The sequence below is a fragment of the Mus caroli genome, chromosome 4 (assembly GCF_900094665.2).
Source record: "Mus caroli chromosome 4, CAROLI_EIJ_v1.1, whole genome shotgun sequence".
Lineage (NCBI taxonomy): Eukaryota > Metazoa > Chordata > Mammalia > Rodentia > Muridae > Mus > Mus caroli.
The window spans coordinates 105,563,886-105,582,464 of NC_034573.1; the positions used below are offsets into that span (position 1 = coordinate 105,563,886).

The window sequence follows — 18,579 nt, forward strand, 5'->3', positions numbered from 1 at the left end:
GTCTCAGCTCCAAACTTTGTCTCTGTAACTCCTTCCATGGGTGTTTTGTTCCCAATTCTAAGAAGGGGCAAAGTGTCCACACTTTGGTCTTCATTCCCCCGTAGCTCTAGACTTTAGCTGCATATGTATCAAAAGATGGCCTAGTCTGCCATCACTGGAAAGAGAGGCCCATTGGACATGCAAACTTATATGCATGGGGAACAGGGGAATGCTAGGGCCAAAAAGTGGGCGTGGGTAAGTATGGGGGACTTTTGGGATAGCATTGGAAATGTAAATGAGGAAAATACCTAATAAAAATATTTAAAAAAAAGAAAGTATAAGCAACAAAAACATAAAAGATGAGTTTACATTAAGTGAAAAATCGGGGAAAACATTTGCAAATCACAGGTATAGTAAGGAATTAATATTCAGAATATATAAAGACTTCAATATCTCAAGAAAACACGTAAACTGATTAAAATATATAGGCAATTTCTCAAAAACTGACCTACAAACACTTGACGGGTATGTGAAAAAAATTCTCTACATCCCAAATCATTAGAGAAATAAAAATGAAAGCCAACAGTGAGATATCACTTCACACATGTTAGGTAGAAGAGAGATAAATGTTAGTGAGGGTTGGGAGGAAGTAGGATCTGTGCACAAGGTCGGTGTTAACATGAATCAGTGCAACCCCGTGGAAAGCAGCATGGAAGTGCCTAAAAACTTACAAAAAGAAGTAGCACATGATCCAGGAACTTCATTCGTCAGTATATATCTAAAGGCAGTGAAGTTACTGTATCAAGTGCAGCCTTATTCACAATAGTCCAGATAAGAATCAGCCCGAGGGTCATGATCAGTGGAGTGGATAGAGAACATGTGGTACACACACAACACAATGCTGTGTGCCAGCGAAAAGTGGAAGTGGAGTCAGTTCTCTCTCTGGATTCTGGGGATTAGATTCAGAACAGGCTTCTGTTGCTGAGCTATCTTGCTGGCTCTATGTCCCTGGCATTTTAAAATTTTTTTATTTTTAATTTTTTAAATTTTTTCTTTTTTTCTAGATATTTTCTTCATTTACATTTCAAATGCTATCCCCAAAGTCCCCTATACCCTCCCCCCTTTTTTATTTCTTAATTTTTTTTAGTGTATGCTGGGGATCAAACTCAGGTCCCCATGCTTGTGCTCCAAGTGCTTTAGTGCTAGCTGAGCCATCTCCCCAGGGGAAGGAGAGTCTTCTCTCCTTAGATGACGCTTTGAACTTACGGTAGGAGGTGACTCTTGGTTCCTTACTTTTAAAGTGAAATCTTGTTTACCTTAGAACTTCGAGTTTTGTTTTCTGAGCTGATCTTTGCTTGGGAAATGTTGCTCAGTGGTCTTTAGCATGCTTATCTTCTCTCTCTTTGACTAGGGTAGTTGGAATGACTTCTCAGGGATTTATTGTTTTTTTTTTTTTCAAACAGCGTATCTGAGGGGCATGTCCATTATCTAAAGTTTAGTAACAGCAAGATACATTAAGTCTGGTGAGGTAGAGTAGAGGCTTTCTCCTGGATTACTCTCCTAGACATGTCAGATCCTCAAGGGGCTCTCATCCTTGGTCAGGGTTGGAATCTGTCTTCTAAATCTGGTGGTCAGCAAATCCCTGTCATTGCCCTTACCACAGTACTTTAATTTACAGTATGAAGGTCTCTCTCTTGCCTTAGTCTGCAGATCACCGAGGACAGGGTCTGTACCAAATCTTCGTCATTATTTTAGTGTCTCAGTTTTTAAAATGTCCTCAGTCTTCCTTTTCTCTCTCCCACCTCAAGACAGAGTTTTTCTATGTAACAACTCTGGCTGTCCTAGAATTTGCTTTGTAGACTAGACTGACCTCAAATTCACAGAGATTCCCCCTGCCTCTGCCTCCCAAGTGCTGGGATTAAAGCATGCACCACCTTGCCTGGAAGTCTACATTTTCTAAAACTCAATAATAACTAAGTATACTATTTAATATGTTCAAAGGCCTAAGTCTACCCTATCCTGAAATATGACACTAGTGACAAAGTGATGTGCTAAGGCATCTATAGCCATCTTAATGTTGAACTATTTCTCCAGCTTTCTCAGCACAGGGGTCCTTGTAGAGTCTTGTCTTTGTGGCTCCAAGTGCAAGCCTAAGGTCAGTTCCTCACTTCAAATGTACCAGAGCTTGGGTGAAAGAAACAAGTGCAACACTGTGTAGAAAAAAAAATGAGTGATGGATGGTTTCTGGATAGTGAACTTCTTTTGCAGAAGATTGGGTTAACTCAGGCTCTCTTCAGAAAGACGAGACAAGTGGTCTGCTTCCTCTGCTTTGACATACATATACCTTGGGACACTGTGGTCACTAAGGCACCAGGGTGAGAAATAAACAAAATCCCGAGAAGAGATCCAGGGTGACATGACATACTCAGGGCTGCGGATCTTACCAGGTGATGGAAGACCCATCTCCCAGGATGCTCCTGATCTCTGACCGGCATCTGTCCTGATGCTCAGGGTTTAGAGCCAGGCAGTAAAGGAGCCAGGAGATGCTAGCTGCAGAGGCGTCATGTCCTGCCCACATGAAGGTGTTCACCTCAGCCCGAAGGTCAGCATCTGAGAAGGCTCTGTCATCTTCAGCCTACAACACCCACCAAAGGTTGCTGGATGAAACGTGCATCACAGATATTTGAAGACATCATCAAAATAATAGTTTTACACAATGCTAGAGTTTCAAATAAAGGCATCAATTTTAGTTTACCAACTACATACTATGAGACCTACTTTGCTCATAGCAAAAAGGAGAACCAATGTTACAAAAGAGAAGTAGGCTTTTCGTAAACACTTGGAACATTTCTTCACTCTTCCAGATGTTATCTTTATCCTCAGCATTTGCTTTTCAAGTGCTATCCATGCTTCCAACTTTTCTGTGAGTCTCTAAACTCCAGGTATTGCATAACCTCCAAATAAAAGCAACCAGGTAAGTTAGTATTCACAGACTCCTAGCAGGTCTCAGTCTTTCCACCGAGAGCCAATTGCTCACAGTCGTCTACCGCTAGGATTTAGCTGCAGAGATTTACTCTGTCTTCCTGTCCCGACTCCACTAGCTCATCCACCCTCCCACACAGTTAGCAGCTGTTTGAGCAGGTCTGGACTTTTGGTGCACTTACCTGCGCAGAAAGAACAATATCCAGAAAATTTTGAGACGTTTGAGTGTCATCCTGCTTTACTCGATTCTTGAGGATTTTCTTTCTGTCCTGGATTATCTTTTCTGCACAGAGTAATAGTGTTCATTACCAAAGGGGACAGCTAAGTCAACCAAAGTCAAATACACTATAAAGCAACACAGCACCCACACAAAGTGTCACATCTGCATTCAGAGTCCAGAGTGTGTATACTATATCTAAATACATTAAACTTGTTTGAGTGGTTTATTTTTCTCAATAGACAACCTTTAATAAAAGTTTCAAACAGAAGAGATCAAAAATTAGTTTCTACCACTAGACAAGCAAAATGATTGCAGAGTTAGATGCAAGTGGCCAATCATTTTCTTCCCCAGTCATAAAACTTGTTTACATGGAAATTACCCAATGAGATTGCCAGCAGATAAAACACCCAACATATCAAACTAAAGGAGCTAAAAGCAAGTAAGCAGACAGACAGACAAAAAAAAAAAAAAAAAAAAAAAAAAAAAAAAAAAGAACATGTAGCAGATGGAACAGGTTACAACCACCTTCTACAAAATTAATTTGTTTCCTGTCTTAATTGAGGTCAATTTTGCTATTTGAATTTACCATTTCATATAAATCTTAAGTAAATTTAGATGGAAGTAAGTAGGATAGTGTGCTTTGATTTTCAAAAACGTTTTCTATACATCATGGGTTTAGCTTCTCATCCGTGTTCATGGAAGCAAAGCTATTTGAAGTCAGCAACCTCAAAAAAAGACATGGAAGTAGGAGGGAGAGTAGTTGGAGGGAGGGGGTTCAGTAAGAGAGGGAGGGGACTAGAGAAAGTAATGTGGGAATGAAGATGATCAAAACTGTACACATGTATGAAATTGTGAACTAAGTTACTGTTGGGGCTGGACCGATAGCTCAGTGGTTAAGAGCACTGGCTACTTTCCCAGAGAACTCAGGTTCGACTCCCAACACTCACTTGGCAAAATTCTAGGCTGGTTTCGAACTCACAGGAACCGACTGCCACAGTCTCCTGAGTGTTGGGATAAAGGGCATGTACCACACCACCACATCCAGCTTTTGTGTGTCTTTTGAATACATATCCACATCTACTCATTCCTCCATGTCTATGCTGTGTAGGCACTGTAGCTTGTAATAATTACTTAATTTACTGCATAAGGAAGCCACATGCAATGTACATTTTGCAATCTTAAATGCTCCCTTGCTATATATGTATTTGTAATAATTGCATACAATAAAATTGCATAATATGTGGATAATGAGGGAGTAAACTTATCTTAAAGGACAGAAGTTGCAGTTATTTGAGCAGTGATCATGTTAAAGCTCCATTAAGAACAAGAGTTCTTTTCTTGCTTACCATGAGACTTATCCTTCTACACATAAGACAGGCATGGTGGTGAATGGATTTGGGCAACCCACACCCAAGATATGTCTGTGTTTTTACCTGTGCATTGATGTATCACTTTGCCTAACTCCTGGAAGCAGTGGCCCTTAGGACTGAGTTTGAAAATTATGTCATGATGATGCCAGAAATTGTACAAGCGAGAAGATATGATTTCACCAAGTTCAAATGTTGCCTTCACATAAGACTCATAGGTGCTGCAAGAAGAACGTGGAACAGTGAGTTAATGATTGACTCAGATCACAGTGAACTTGTTTACTGTCCCATCACTGACCCGTTTATCTGGCAGTTGGTCTCCTGGCCAAAAGCACATTTCATTATTATGTCCAGGGCCATCAAGTTGATGTGTTCAAAAACCTCGATGGTTGTTTCCTGAGTGGTCCACATCTTCTCCCATTTATCCTGCCAGAGGAGGCCAAGATCAATATCATCACCATCATCAAATGGCCTTAACTTGACTGCTTTTTCCCTTATTGTCTCAGGGACAAAATCCCCGACCTGACAGGAACTGAAGGCCAGGAGTAAATCACCCATGTGTTTATTCTGGGCACAAGGAAAGGAAGCACACGCTAGGCCAGTGAGAAGGAGCATGACTCGCACTTCACATCTGGCAAATGGTCTTTCAATAACTGTCTCAGCTCTGCAACAAATGGTACAGAGTTCCACATACCATCTAAGTGAGACTGCAACGTGGAAACCCCGGGGCTTCTTCTACCTTCAACCTCCAACCTGCTAGGTACCCCATCACACCTCTCAACCATCACACCACACCTCAAATCATCTTAGATTCAGCTATGGACAACACCAATAGACATGCTAACATGGAAGGGGATGTCTGAGGCCCCAATTTTAGAGGAGGAGCTACAGGCAAGTAATGACTGAAATTACTGCACAAGAAAGCCACATACAATGTATATTTTGCAATCTTAAATGCCCCTTGCTATCTATCTATCTATCTATCTATCTATCTATCTATCTATCTATCTATCTATCTACCTATCTATTAGTAACAATATATATATGTACATATATATATATTAGTAATAATTTCATATAACCTGGGACAGGGCCAATAAGTCTCCCCCAGGAATGAGCCCCCTAAATAGTTATTCAATACCAAATGGTCAGCTCTGAAAATATATACATACAAGCAACACTAAATGGTTATATTCATATTTGTATATTTATATATACATGGAACAATAATTATTAAAGAAAAAGATAATAGATCTGAGAGGAAACAGGGGATGATAACACGAAAGGAGTTGATGGGAGAAGAAGGAAGAGGAGATGCTATAATTATATTTCACTTAAAAATTTCAAATAAAAACAATAAAAATAATTCTGAGCCAATCATTGGGAACAGAAAGAGGCTTGGAAAAGGAGTTGCTGCAGGGAGCTAGCTCTTACTTTCCCACAGAAAGAGGCCTATTCACACAGCCTGAAGTGTGTGGTCTAACTGCTAAACTGCCCTAAGTGCCCATCCTCCAGTTATAAATGTATTTATCACAACAAACACTTTTGTATAAAAATGTGAATGAATGGAAATGTTTAAATTTAGTTCAACCTATGTTTGTGGAGCAACTATAGGTGTCAGCCTAGGTGCTGAATGTCGAGTACCAACAGGTGACAAATTATGTACTGAAAGCTTGGAGACTGATTACAAAGTAGAATTTGAAAGCCTTTCACTGAAGTGTCTATTATTTGGCCAGAAGGCTGATAGCTAGAGGGGTTAACCTTTTTAAAGGATCAAGCTTTTTTATGAATATATATTAGTTTTACCTATTAATAGAATTCAGGCATTTGAGAAGAGCTGATGAGCCCATGTGCTAGGTTTGGAAGAAATGAGCTTGTGGTGCTCTGGAAGCATTCAGCAGAAGGAGGAAGGATGTGAGCAGGGAAACATGGGCCTGACAAGTGCAGAGGGCAGAAACAAGGGGATGAAATGGTCACTGGTGGAGCTGAATTGTTCCAAACACTGAGCAGCGCTAAGGAAGATGCTATCCTCCACCCTGCTCTCAGTTCCCCTTCCTGCTTTCTTGATCCTGGTGTTCTCCCAGTTTCTGCCTTGAGAACTCCTTCCCACTGATGTCCTACTCCGTTCCTGCAGAAGTTTGGCCCAGCCACAAGCCTGTAACAGCTGTTTCCTGGGAACAGAGTATGGGCTTGCAGATAAGGAGGGAAATTTGGCTTTGTGGTATTTGAAGTTTATGAAGAAACTGTATTAATTGGTTGTCTACTTTTAACATTAAACAAGTGAAACCTCTATGTCAATAGAGCTTTTGATAAAACTCATCTCTAAACCAGAAAGCCATGCAATAGGGGTGCCCCTCAGGGCAGTCCCCTGCCCCTTTGGAAGGTGCTACTCCCCTAAAGATCTTCCACCACTTGTGAGAGGCACTCATGCTTTGCCCAGTCCTTCACACCCATCAGCCAAGTCCATTTCAGCCTCAAACCTTTTCTCACATCACTCTGCCTATGGCTTTCTTGTTCTGCAAACCAGCATTTATTTGTGGTAAATCTGAAATTTGAAGCCAGTTAGCTGCACGTGGATTCCTTACCTGTCTCCCACAGTGCCTAATATGTGAGTCTTACCACCAGAGAGTGTTAGACTATAAGTCAGAGGACCAGCTCGTGTGTTTTAACCACCTGAAGAATCCAGGAAAGGCTTACCTAGACATCCTTACTCACTGGGTACTGCATTCTGATTAGTTTCCAGAAGTCAGCTTTGATTTTTCTCAATCTACTATATAAACTAATACAGTGTTTCACTTACCAGCATCACTTTCACAGAGTGGGCCATCGTGTCCACACACGGTTTTAGCATGTCCTGATGGAATGCAGGAGTTAGGAGGCAGCGGTGTTGGAACCACCTGGGCCCATCCAAATTCAGGAGTCCTCTTCCTTGAGGAAGAAAACGCACATAGCCTCATGCATTTTACTGGGTGAGGAGAGATGAGGAACACAGGTGGCCTGATGTCACTGACTCACAAGCAGACATGAAGTAGTAGTGAATATCAAGAATCTGACATATGGGGACGGTCAGCTCTGATGCTCACACCAGAGTTAATGCATTTAGTGCTGTGAGAAAGTGAAGGCTTTGAGGCCTGAGAAGCCTTAGCTTCACAGTGATGGAGTGTGGTATTCTGCATTGTGTATTCCATGAAGGCACACATACAAGACATTCAACCTTAAGTAAAGACTTTAAGTTTGAATAACATCCTTTAAATTTTTTTATTAGGAGAGATGGCTCAGCAGTTAAGAGCACTCACTGGCTACTCTTCCAGAGGTCCTGAGTTCAATTCTCAGCAATCACATGGTGGCTCATAAGCATCTGTAATGGTGTCTAATGCCCTCTTCTGGTGGATCTTAAGATAGCAACAATGTGTACTCATAGACATAAAATAAATAATTCTTAAAATTTTTTTATTAACATTTTTTCATACAATGTATTTTTATCATAGTTTTGGCTTCCCCAAACTTCTCCTGATCCTCCCTCTCTGACCACTCAACTTCATGTTTTTTCTCCTTTCTCTCAAAAATAGAAAAAACATCAAAAAACAAAGAATCAAAATCAAAATAGACAAACAAGAGGAATTAAATAAGACGAAACCAAACTGAAACAAAGTGCACAATAAACCATGGAGCTATTTTGTGTTGACCAACTACTCCTGAGAGTGGGCCCTGCCCTGTAATGTGGTTGATCCACACAGTGAAACTCCACTGGAAAACGCCGATTATCCATCTCCCAGCAGGTATTAATTGCAAATAATTTCTAGGTTAGAGTGGGACTTTGTGGTCATTTCCCAGTCTCAGTGCTGAGATTTTGTGAATGACATCCCTTTTTGAGTGCTTACAAAATGCCAGGTTTGTGACATCTGGTTTGGTGTTTTTAGAACGCTGGCTGTTGCATAAAGTGCTGGAAATCTGGCATTCACCACTCAGTCATTGGCACTGACTTTCATGATCATTTCAAAGATGGGGAAAATGAGTCTTAGAGAGATTAAATTTCTCCCCTAAGATCATGCTCACGTAGTCTATTGGCATGAATAGCAATGTGTAAATCTAATAGGCTCTGAATCTAGATCCTATACTCTTTCATTTAATTCCTTCCTGGTCTAAAATAAACATCAATGTCATGAAGAAAGAGGCTTAATTTATCTGCTCTCAGGGTGAAGCCAAACTGCCCGTCAGAGAAAAATTTTACTGAAAGGCATATAAAAATAAGAGAACTCTGAAAAGAAAGGAAAAGTATAAGGAAACATGAGAGAAGAGAGGGTTAAATCTTCCTTTAGTGAGGCTAAGACTGAAGAGTTCACACATGTGTTGCCTTGAAAATGGAACTTTGAGGAGAGAAACAGACAAGGGTGCTTTCTGTGACGTTTTTGCTGGGTTGAACCTTGACACTGGGTTGACCTTTAATCGTCTCCTTGATGACTCTCCTCATAGCTCTTATTCGATAGAAATGTCGTGGGTTCATGTGTCATCCACTGTTTTTTTTTTTTTGTTAAATTGAGATAGGGTCTCTCAAGAGCTTGTAATTTACCAATAGGTTAGGTTGGCTGGCCAGCCCAGAGACCTGCCTGTTTCTGTTTCCCCAGGGATTACAAATGCATGCCATTATGACCCTCTATTTTTTTTTAATGTAGGACTGGGGGTTGAATTTGTGTCTCCAGATTCCATTTTCAAACTTTAGAATTAATATTTTTAGGTGGGGATACAGAATACTGGCTTGCATCATGGAATTTTCATATTTACATGTCATTACACTCACTTGACTCCTTCTCCCTCTGCCTCTCCCCCTACTTCCCTTGTGTCCCCTGCCTTCCTCGGGATTGTTCTCTTCCTTCTTCTGCACTCCCCCTCTCTGATTCACATCACGAGTATTTGATGTCCCTTTCTTGATGCTTTTGAGTCTCTTTGGGATGTTCTGCTATGGAAGACTGACTTGGAGTGAGAATGGGCTGCACATACATACCAATGCATGGAGTCATGAGCTGGTGCAGATACTGGGTCTTTGGGTCTGCAGAACCAAGCAGAGGAGACCACATTAGGGAAGGCACTCATGGCTAGTTCAAATTGGGGACTCAGTGCAAACAGTGGGCAGCTCACTTTCTATAGCCTTGGAGGTTGGGAAAACTCGTCTTGATTCAGTTCCAGAGAAGACAAGTCCCAGGACCTAAGCTCATATTCTCTCTGGTTGCTATTCCCTTCAACATGCGGGCTTACTAGGGGATGGACAAGTTTCCAGAATGGGTGTTGGGATAAGTGTGCTTGTTGGAGAACATCAGACAGTGAGGCACAAAGGCTTCTTGATTTTCTTGCGATTAATGTAAATAGTAGAGCTCAAAATGGCGCTTTTAGTTTTGTACTATGAAATAATCTCAATAGGAACCCTATAAATAGATTGAGTGGGTGGATGGAGGGAATAATCTCTCCTCTGTAAAGGAAGAGAACAATCTGGACCATAACCAAGAGTCTGGGCTAGGAAGAGAACGTTCCATCACCCTAGCTTCTGTTCAGAAACAGAAGCAGGTTTCTGATTTCCTCTGGAGACTTAAGCTCATTATGCAGTGTGAATCAGTATTGTTGACTCAAAAGTCCCAAAAGCAAGGAGACAAAGGAAGCCTCTGGCCCTGCTGCTGGAGCAGCTGGGATTTATGGGGTTCTGGAGCCAAAACTAGACAAGGAACTGGGAAGTACATGGGACTTCCCCTGGCCAGGGCAGATCTGTCCCCTCTCCATACTTGCTCAGGCTGTTTTGCAACCCCAGGGCTAATCTTTACTTCAGACTGGACACATATATCATGTGAAGCTCCTAGCAGGATTGGCGCTCAGATTTTCATCTCATTCCTTACCTGTTCTGCTCAGAAATATCTTCGCGTAGTCTGGGTCATAGATGTAGAAAAATGCCTGGAAGGGCCCTACCCAGCAGGGGAAGGCACAGGGGTGCTTTTTGACAATCTCATCAAGCGTCTCCATATTATCCTCCTGAAGAAACTATAGTAAAAAGGTCAGAAGATTAGAGTCAGTGGGGTTTGTCTTGGCTTGTCTTACAGACACAGGGGGTGAGCTCATGGCCCACACTAGGCTGCACAGCAGAAAGACCTGACTCCTTTATATGTAGGGAGGTGAAAGTCTTTCTCTAATATCTCGAAGCTTGGGGATAATGTCCTAAACAAGGCGAGTGTATTTGTTTTTTCAGTATAAATTCCACCATCAGACCAAATCCTTGCCATGTGACATCCTGTGAGTTTTTCCCAGCAGAGGGTAAGTCGATGAAATTTTCCCTCTTCCCCCTCTCCCCCTCTCCCTTCCTCCCTCCCTCTTCCTCTGCCTTTCCTTCTCCCTCCCTCTCCCTCTCTCTCTCCTCCTTCCCTCTCCCTCTCCCCCTCCCTCTCTCTCTCTCTTTCCTTTCCTCCCCCTCCATCTCCCTCTCTCCCCCTCTCTCCCTCTCCCTTCTCTCTTCCTCTCTCTGCCCCCTCTCTCCCTTCTTCACCCCCCCACACTTGCCAAGGAAGTCACAGGCCTAGAGGAGGGGTAGAGTTGCCTGGCTGCCCAGTTTGTTTTCTTATGCTGGAAGCTACTAGAAGCTTTCTGTTGGTAAACTGAACACGACCACTGTCTAGCTCACCATTCCGTCTGCCTTTTCTGTTCTCTAACTACTGATTAGTGATCCTTTCTCATGACATTAACAACGAACATCTCTCTCTACAAACCTGCCAACTCCTTCTACAAAAACATCTAGTTCTTTCCTGCAATAACAAACACTCATTTCTACAGGCTCCTGGAGTTTGAAACAAACATATAGACAAAACTTTCAGCTTCCAGAATTTATTTTATTTCCTTTTGTGGAGATAAGATCTCATAATGTAGCTCAGGTTGTTCTTGAAATCACACCAAATCCTGCCTCAGGCTCCTGAGTGCAGGTTTATAGAAGTGAGCTATCACACATGGTTGACTTCTAGCATTTATAATGCCAAGTACAAATAATACTGCCAGAAAGGGACCTTTGCTTCTCTCTCCTTACTTTCTCTCTCATATATATATATATATATATATGTATGTATATGTGTATGTATATATTTCTCTCATCAATACCTTTCAGGTACAAGATTGTTAGTAGCTTAAGTACTCCCTGTAAATTACCGAAAATAAGATTTCCTTGCATCTAATTGTGGTGTATGAATGTATGGTTGGGATTCCTATACACATTTGAACACAGTCGTGGGTATCTCCACCTTGGAGGAGATCTAAGGCTGTTGGAATTCTTCCTTGTGTGATGGCTTCACACCACTTGCTGTGGTATTATTCTTAGACTCAGAAGAGGTAGAAAATAGCCTTACAAATCTGTGTGTTATCAGTCAACTCATCTCATCCATGAACTGGTCTATGGACCTAAACCTAGGTCTACTAAAAGGTCAAGATCTCAAGAGCTAGGTCCTGCAATGATGCTGATGTTCCCATCCCCAAGCCATCATGACATTTTCTAACAGTGCAAATATTTATTAACTTACAAACAGAGAGCATTTATGGAGGGCCTATAACATACCAGATAATGAATATTCAGAAGCAACTTAAGGGAGGAATTAATTTTGGGTCACAGTGTCTCGGGGTACAGCTCAACACAGCCAGGAAGGCATGGCATTATGTCTCACTGTTTGACAGCAGCAGAAGCTTATGGAGTTTTCAAATCATGGAGAGCCAGGGAACAGAGGCAACAGGACTGGGAGCAGGCTTGGGCTATACGCCCCAAAGGTTCTCCTCCTCCAGTTACTTATGTCTGCCAGCCAACCTCGCCAAACTGCCACTGGCTGGGTGTTAGGTGTTTAGACACATGAGCATAGGAAGACATTTTAGATCTTGACCTCAACGTGAAGCTCAACAGCTCATCATGTTGTGGTGATGGCATGGTCATGATGGAACTTAACACCTTAATTCACTAAGTATCTGACACATGTCAAGCCCTGTGTGAGAGGAACAAGTGGTGTTAGAACTCATGGAATGTAGCCCACTGGTTAGCACAAACATGATGGGTGAGCCTCAGAGAGGCAGAGCCCCAAGGGCTACGTGTCCTGAGGACTTCATGCTGGTGTGGAGCATACCTCTGTTTGTTGGACTCATGGGCTTGATATCCTTCCTAGTCTACGTGTTCTGTGAACATTCTAAGGGGGTTTCTAGCCCCTCATTGGCCAGGATCATTGGTGATCACGAAAATAGTGCTTGATCTCTCTTAGGCATCGCTGATGGAAGAACTTAATAATTCATTCACCATCCTAGGAAAGAATATATATATACATATATATATATACACACACACATATATATCACACATATATTATATATAATATATATAATATATACACATATTATATGTGTTATATATAATATATATGTTATACATATGTTATATATAATATATATGTTATACATATGTTATTTATAATATATATTATATATTTATATACACGTTTTATATATATGTTTTATATATATGTTGTGGTGATGGCAATATATATATTGTTACCAATAACAATACATATATTGTTAACAATGACCACTATACTTAGAAAGAATTTGGAAAAACAAGTTGTTAGTGAAGTTAGATTAAGATGTTTTTGCTAGTGGCTCTGATGTAGAAAATCTTAGGGAGCGATTTCAATTTCAGAAAGCTACACTCTTAATAATTAAGCTAAGGATTTTTTAAGGTCAGGAACAAGAACAATGGCAACTGTGCCTCTTTCGCTAAAGCTGGGCTGTTGGTTAAGATTATGATTGATTGCTTGTACTCCCTTGCCCTCAGCTTCCTGATAGGATTTAATAAGAAAATTGTTAATGAGTAAATGTGCACCCTGAGGATTTAAAGTAGAAGTGACTGTTCTTTAAATAAAGGTCTAGATTTGTGATTTAAAAAAAAATGTATAAGATTATTTTTTCAAGATAAACTTGATCCTTTCTTTGTAACCACAAATTGCAGCCTGCCATTAAGAAAAATTGGCTGAGAAAATTACCTTGCTTGCCCACAGTTTGTATCTCTATAGCAGGTTGCTTAGTTGTGAATGTATGTGGGCTCTTGGGAATAATATTTTAACCTGTACTGTGCAATGTTTTTCATGTAAAGGAACTGGAGAAACATGTTTTTTGTTTTTGTTTTTTTTTTTTTAAATGCTAAAACCAAGAAAGAACCAGGTATCCTGGCACAAATGGGCACTTTAGCTGTGAGCAGCCCTATGAAAAGAGCCAGTACAGGCAAGCAGGAATGCCAAGGCTTGTCAAGAACCATGTGAGGGAATTTGGAGGTGGATTCTGTCCATCCAGTCTTTTTGTTTGTTTGTTTTGTTTGTTTCTTAATTTACTATTTTTGTCTTGTTTTTCTTTTGCAGTTTCAATAACAGAGCCAGGGCCCACCTAGCACATTCTAAGAAATTAGTCTACCATTAAGCCTCAATTAGTATTTTATTATTATTATTACTATTATTATTATTATTAAATCAAGAGGCTGGAGAGATAGTTCAGAAGTTAGGATTAATTGGTTGTTTATGCAGAGAACCTGGGTTCAATTCCCAGGACCCACATGGCAGCTCATAACCAATTTTAACTCCACTTTCAGGGGATCTGATGCTTTCTTCTGGTCTCAGCAGGAACCAGTCATTTACATTGTGCATAGACATATATGTGAACAAACACTCATATACATAAAGTAAATAAATCTAAAAAAATTAATTAACAGAAAACCAATGATCTGTAATGGTTAATTTACAAAATCAACTAAATTCCATTTCATTAATTCTTATATTGAATTTTAGTTTTTCCTTAAGCATTCCAGACACTCTTAATTCAATGTTTTTCATTTCTGATTTTTTTGAGACAGGTCTGTCTGCATAGCCCAATCGGGCCTCTGTCCCAGCCTCCTTAGGGTTGGGATTAGAGGTCTAGGCCACCATCTGAAAGATGTGTTCTTTAAGTACTAGAAAACTATATTTCAAAGCATTTCTCACAGCATGTTCAATGAAAATGAAACTATTTGAAACTGTAATTGATTGTAGATGCTCCCAGGAGAGAAAGCAGTAAGAGTGACTGTGGGTAGCAAGGACCTAAGATGGCCCTTATTCTATCAACTTTGTCAACAAGACAGGCAGCAGTCACTGTCCCCTGCTGTGAAGAGACAGTGACCACATAACTCTTTTTTTTCTCTTTCTTATAAAAGGCGACATTTAATTGGGGCTGACTTATAGGTTCAGAGGTTCAGTCCATTATCATAAAGGCAGGAACATGGCAGCATTCACACAGGCATGGTACAGGAGGAGCTGAGAGTTCTACATCTTCATCTGAAGGCTGCTAGTGGAAGAATGACTTCCAGGCAGTTAGGAGGAGGGTCTTAAAGCCCACACCTACAATGACATCAACCCACCCACAAAACTCTTGTCCCAAAACTTATCCTGTCTACAAGAAAGGCAGGGATTGGGGATGGAGCAGAATCTGAGGGACTGACCAACCAATAACCAGCCTAACTAGAGACCCATCCCATGGGCAAGCACCAATCCTTAACACTATTAATGATACTCTGTTATGATTGCAGTTTAGCATGGCTGTTCTCTGAGAGGCTCCACCCACCAACTGACTCACACAGACGCAGACACCCACAGCCAAACAGTGCATAGAGTTTGGAGATTCTTATGGAAGACTAGGAGGAAGTATTACAGCCCCCAGGAGGATAGGAACTCAACAGGAAGACCAACAGAATCAATTAACCTGGACCCTTGGGGCTCTCAGAGTCTGGACCACCAACTAAAGAACATATCCGGGCTGGACCTAGGCCCTTGCATATATGTATCAAATATGCAGCTTTGCCTTCATATGGGTGCTGGAGTGGGAGCTATCCCAAAAGCTGTTGCCTGTATGTGGGATATGTTCTTCTAGCTGGGCTGCCTAGTCTTTCCCCAGTGAGAGAGGAAAGTATCCTCGCAGAGACTTGAAATGCCAGGGTGGGGTGGGGGAAATACACAGAGCGGCCCCATCCATTCAGAGGAGAAGGGGAAGAGGATAGAAGAATTGTGGGACAGGATGACCGGGGGGGGGGCAGTGAGCTGGATATAAAATGAATAAGTAAAAAGTAAATAAAATACATTAATAATAATAATAATTAATAGTAATAATAAAGAAATGGCCCTTGTTGCCGGGTAATAGTGGTGCATGCCTTTAGTCCCAGCACTTGGGAGGCAGAGAGGTGGATCTCTGATTTGAGGCCAGCCTGGTTTACAAATTTGAGCTCTGGGGAAGCCAGGACTACACAGAGAAACCTTGTTTTGTGTGTGTGGTGTGGAAACAGGGAGAAATGGCTATTGTTAAAGTGTGGTGTGTTTATGTAATATAAGATAATTGGTGGAAGAACAAATGGAGAATAAGACAGAACTTACTGAAACTAAAATGGTGACAGTCAGATTAAAAGTATATTTTTCAGTTGACTCAGTAGCTAAAGGATTTGCTATTAACGTAGATGACCTGAATTTGGTTTCCAGAACCCACATGGCAGTTCACAACCATCCATAACTAGCTCTAAAAGATCTGATGTCCTCTTTCGATCTCTGTGGGTACCAGGCACATACATGGTATATACACACACGTTCAGGCAAGACACTTATACATATAAAATGAAATAAATAAATCTAAAAAATTCAATGATTCATCTTCTGGGTATATGCTCAAAATAAATAATTACTATTTCATTAAGCCATCTGACTTCTATATTCACCACAGCATATATTTCTAATTTATAATGGCTGACTTAGGAGTCAGCCTAAGTGAATACTGCTGGATGAATGAAGGAAGAAAATGCGGTCACTAAGCATGATGGTTCATGACTGTGAGCACTTGGGAGGCAGAGGTAGAAGGATCACTACAAGTTTGAAGACAGCCTGGGCTACATAGTGAGTTCCAGGACAGCCTGGGCTATAGTGATTGACTGCCCACATCAAACCTAAAATACAAACTCCCAATCAAAACATTTTAACAAGGAAAAGAGAGAGAAAAAAGAGAGAGGGAAAGGAAGAAAGAGAAAGAAAGGAAGAAAGAAAGAAAGAACGAAAGAAGGAAAGAAAGGAAGAAAGGAAGAGAGAGAGAAAGAAAAGACAAGAAAGTGTGGTTTATGTGCATCTGAGTGTATCTGAAGGGACCTCGAGTCACCACATGTCACATGGAAATGACACATGGCAGAGATATAATAGTCTAGGAAGCCAAGGAGCAAAATCCCCAGGGCAGACTTTCCAGCCCACCCATTCCTGGAGAGTTTGCGAAGGCGCTTCACAGCTAGTGGTTCTTTCTTTCCCCGGGGATCCTAGGAGGAGGCACACCATCCCTCCAAGCCAGGATTTTCATTTCCTCTTAGTGCTCAAGTCTGTACCTTACTTGGGCCCGTCAGGGAAAAGACTCACTTTCTTTTTGTAGACCTAGGACTTAGCACACACAGCTGCTACTCCCAATGTGTTGACAGAATTTATCAGTCTGGGTAGGAAGTGGATTTGAAAACAGGAGACATGGAACAAGTGATATGGCAAGTGATAGGGCAATCAGTATCAGGAGAGCAATGGGGTGCGGCCCCTCCCGCCTTTACAGGAAGCTTTAAAAAGACATTTTTTTTCCTGGCCTGAATGAACCAAGGGGTCAACTATTGCTATCGCTTTTGAACATTTTCTACAACCAAGTATGAGTTAGAGGAACACACTGAATGTTAAACAATACATGCAGAAGACATACTAAGGCGACCGGAGACTGAGCTGACACCTAGTGCTCTTTTACAATATTCAGGTTTCCCAAATAACCTCCCTCTCTAGTAACCCTTCCCTGGGGGAATGCGAGAGTTCCTAGTATTGCGGAGGAGCTGAGAGCCACCCTACCCTCCTCCATTCCCCAGGCTAGAAGTCCTAGAATAGCTCAGAATGGCACGGGAGGGATGGAAGCAGCGGCTAGGCTACGGGCTTCCTCTGCAGCATCCTGCGGTGCCCCTCCCTCCATCTACCTTCTGGTGTCCCAGGAGCCAGTGGGCGGGAGGCCCTGGGAAGGGGCGCAGGTCGCGCAGCAGACGCTGTCTCCGCAGGTAGAGCTTCATGGCCTGCATCAGCACCAGCGCCAGGCAGAACACCAAAGCAAGGTGCAAGGGCCGCGCCCAACGAGTCTCCAGCCAGGAGGCCTCCATCACTCTGAGCTCGCTTTTCGGCGGGCAGTGGGTGGGTGGAGGATATGGTAGTGGTGGTGGGAAGCTCGTAGCTTTCTCCAGCCGGGAGCTGGCGAGAATCACCCAGCCCCCCTCCCCAGTGAGCCCTGGTGTAACTGAGGTGGGGGAGGGGCAGCTCCTGCCTGGGAAGAAGATGCTGGTCCTTCGGGATTTCCAATCCGCGCTATCCATTCACTGGTGCACGCTTGGATTCAGGCAGACAGACTTCTTTCGCGGAGTGTCTTATTTTAAGTCTGACAGTTTCCAATCGCGGAAGATCTGAATTTAGACTTTGAAATAATGCTCAGGCTGATGTAATTATTTCTCTTCCTTGTCACGAACGAAAATAAACTGCTATGCGGGATGACCTGCTTTCCCACTCTGGAAATCTATGAGCAGCCACAGGAACTAGGTGGGAGCTGAGGAGGGCATGGCCATCATACATGTGCAGTGTGGCCTGCCAAACTGTGCATGTGAAGGTTTTCCCTTGTTCTTCATCCCGAATCCTAGCGTGCACCAAGGTCCACCGTGGCTCCTTTCAAGCTGTGTCAGAGTACCAAACCCCGAGATGAGAAGAGACAGACAGTGGTGCACCACTACAGAGTATTTCTGTTATTCAGGTACAATCAGTCCATTTATTTATGCTAAGGCAGACCTATGGCAGTGCTGGAGTTACAGCCCTGAACAATAGATTAAATCTCAGTTACCAACTCCCTATTTTCTTCCTTGTCAACGTCCCCACTCCTGACTTCTCTGCCCCATCCCAACCTCTGAAGACAGATTTTCTTTTCTTTTTC

General features: G+C 42.0%; 1 protein-coding gene across 1 annotated transcript in view; it reads right to left on the reverse strand.

Moving 5' to 3' along the window:
• Positions 1-18,081, reverse strand: part of LOC110293095 (cytochrome P450 4X1) — a 27,182-nt gene extending 9,101 nt beyond the window's left edge. Inside the window, exons 1-8 of the mRNA XM_021160868.2 lie at positions 17,588-18,081; positions 10,431-10,572; positions 9,551-9,595; positions 7,349-7,476; positions 4,847-4,974; positions 4,615-4,769; positions 3,144-3,244; positions 2,424-2,614 (exon numbers count right to left, since the gene is read on the reverse strand). Of these exons, the coding sequence (XP_021016527.2) occupies positions 2,424-2,614; positions 3,144-3,244; positions 4,615-4,769; positions 4,847-4,974; positions 7,349-7,476; positions 9,551-9,595; positions 10,431-10,572; positions 17,588-17,974 (1,277 nt within the window). The 5' untranslated portion in view covers positions 17,975-18,081. The remainder of the gene's footprint in view (positions 1-2,423; positions 2,615-3,143; positions 3,245-4,614; positions 4,770-4,846; positions 4,975-7,348; positions 7,477-9,550; positions 9,596-10,430; positions 10,573-17,587) is intronic.
• Positions 18,082-18,579: the final 498 nt, after the last annotated feature.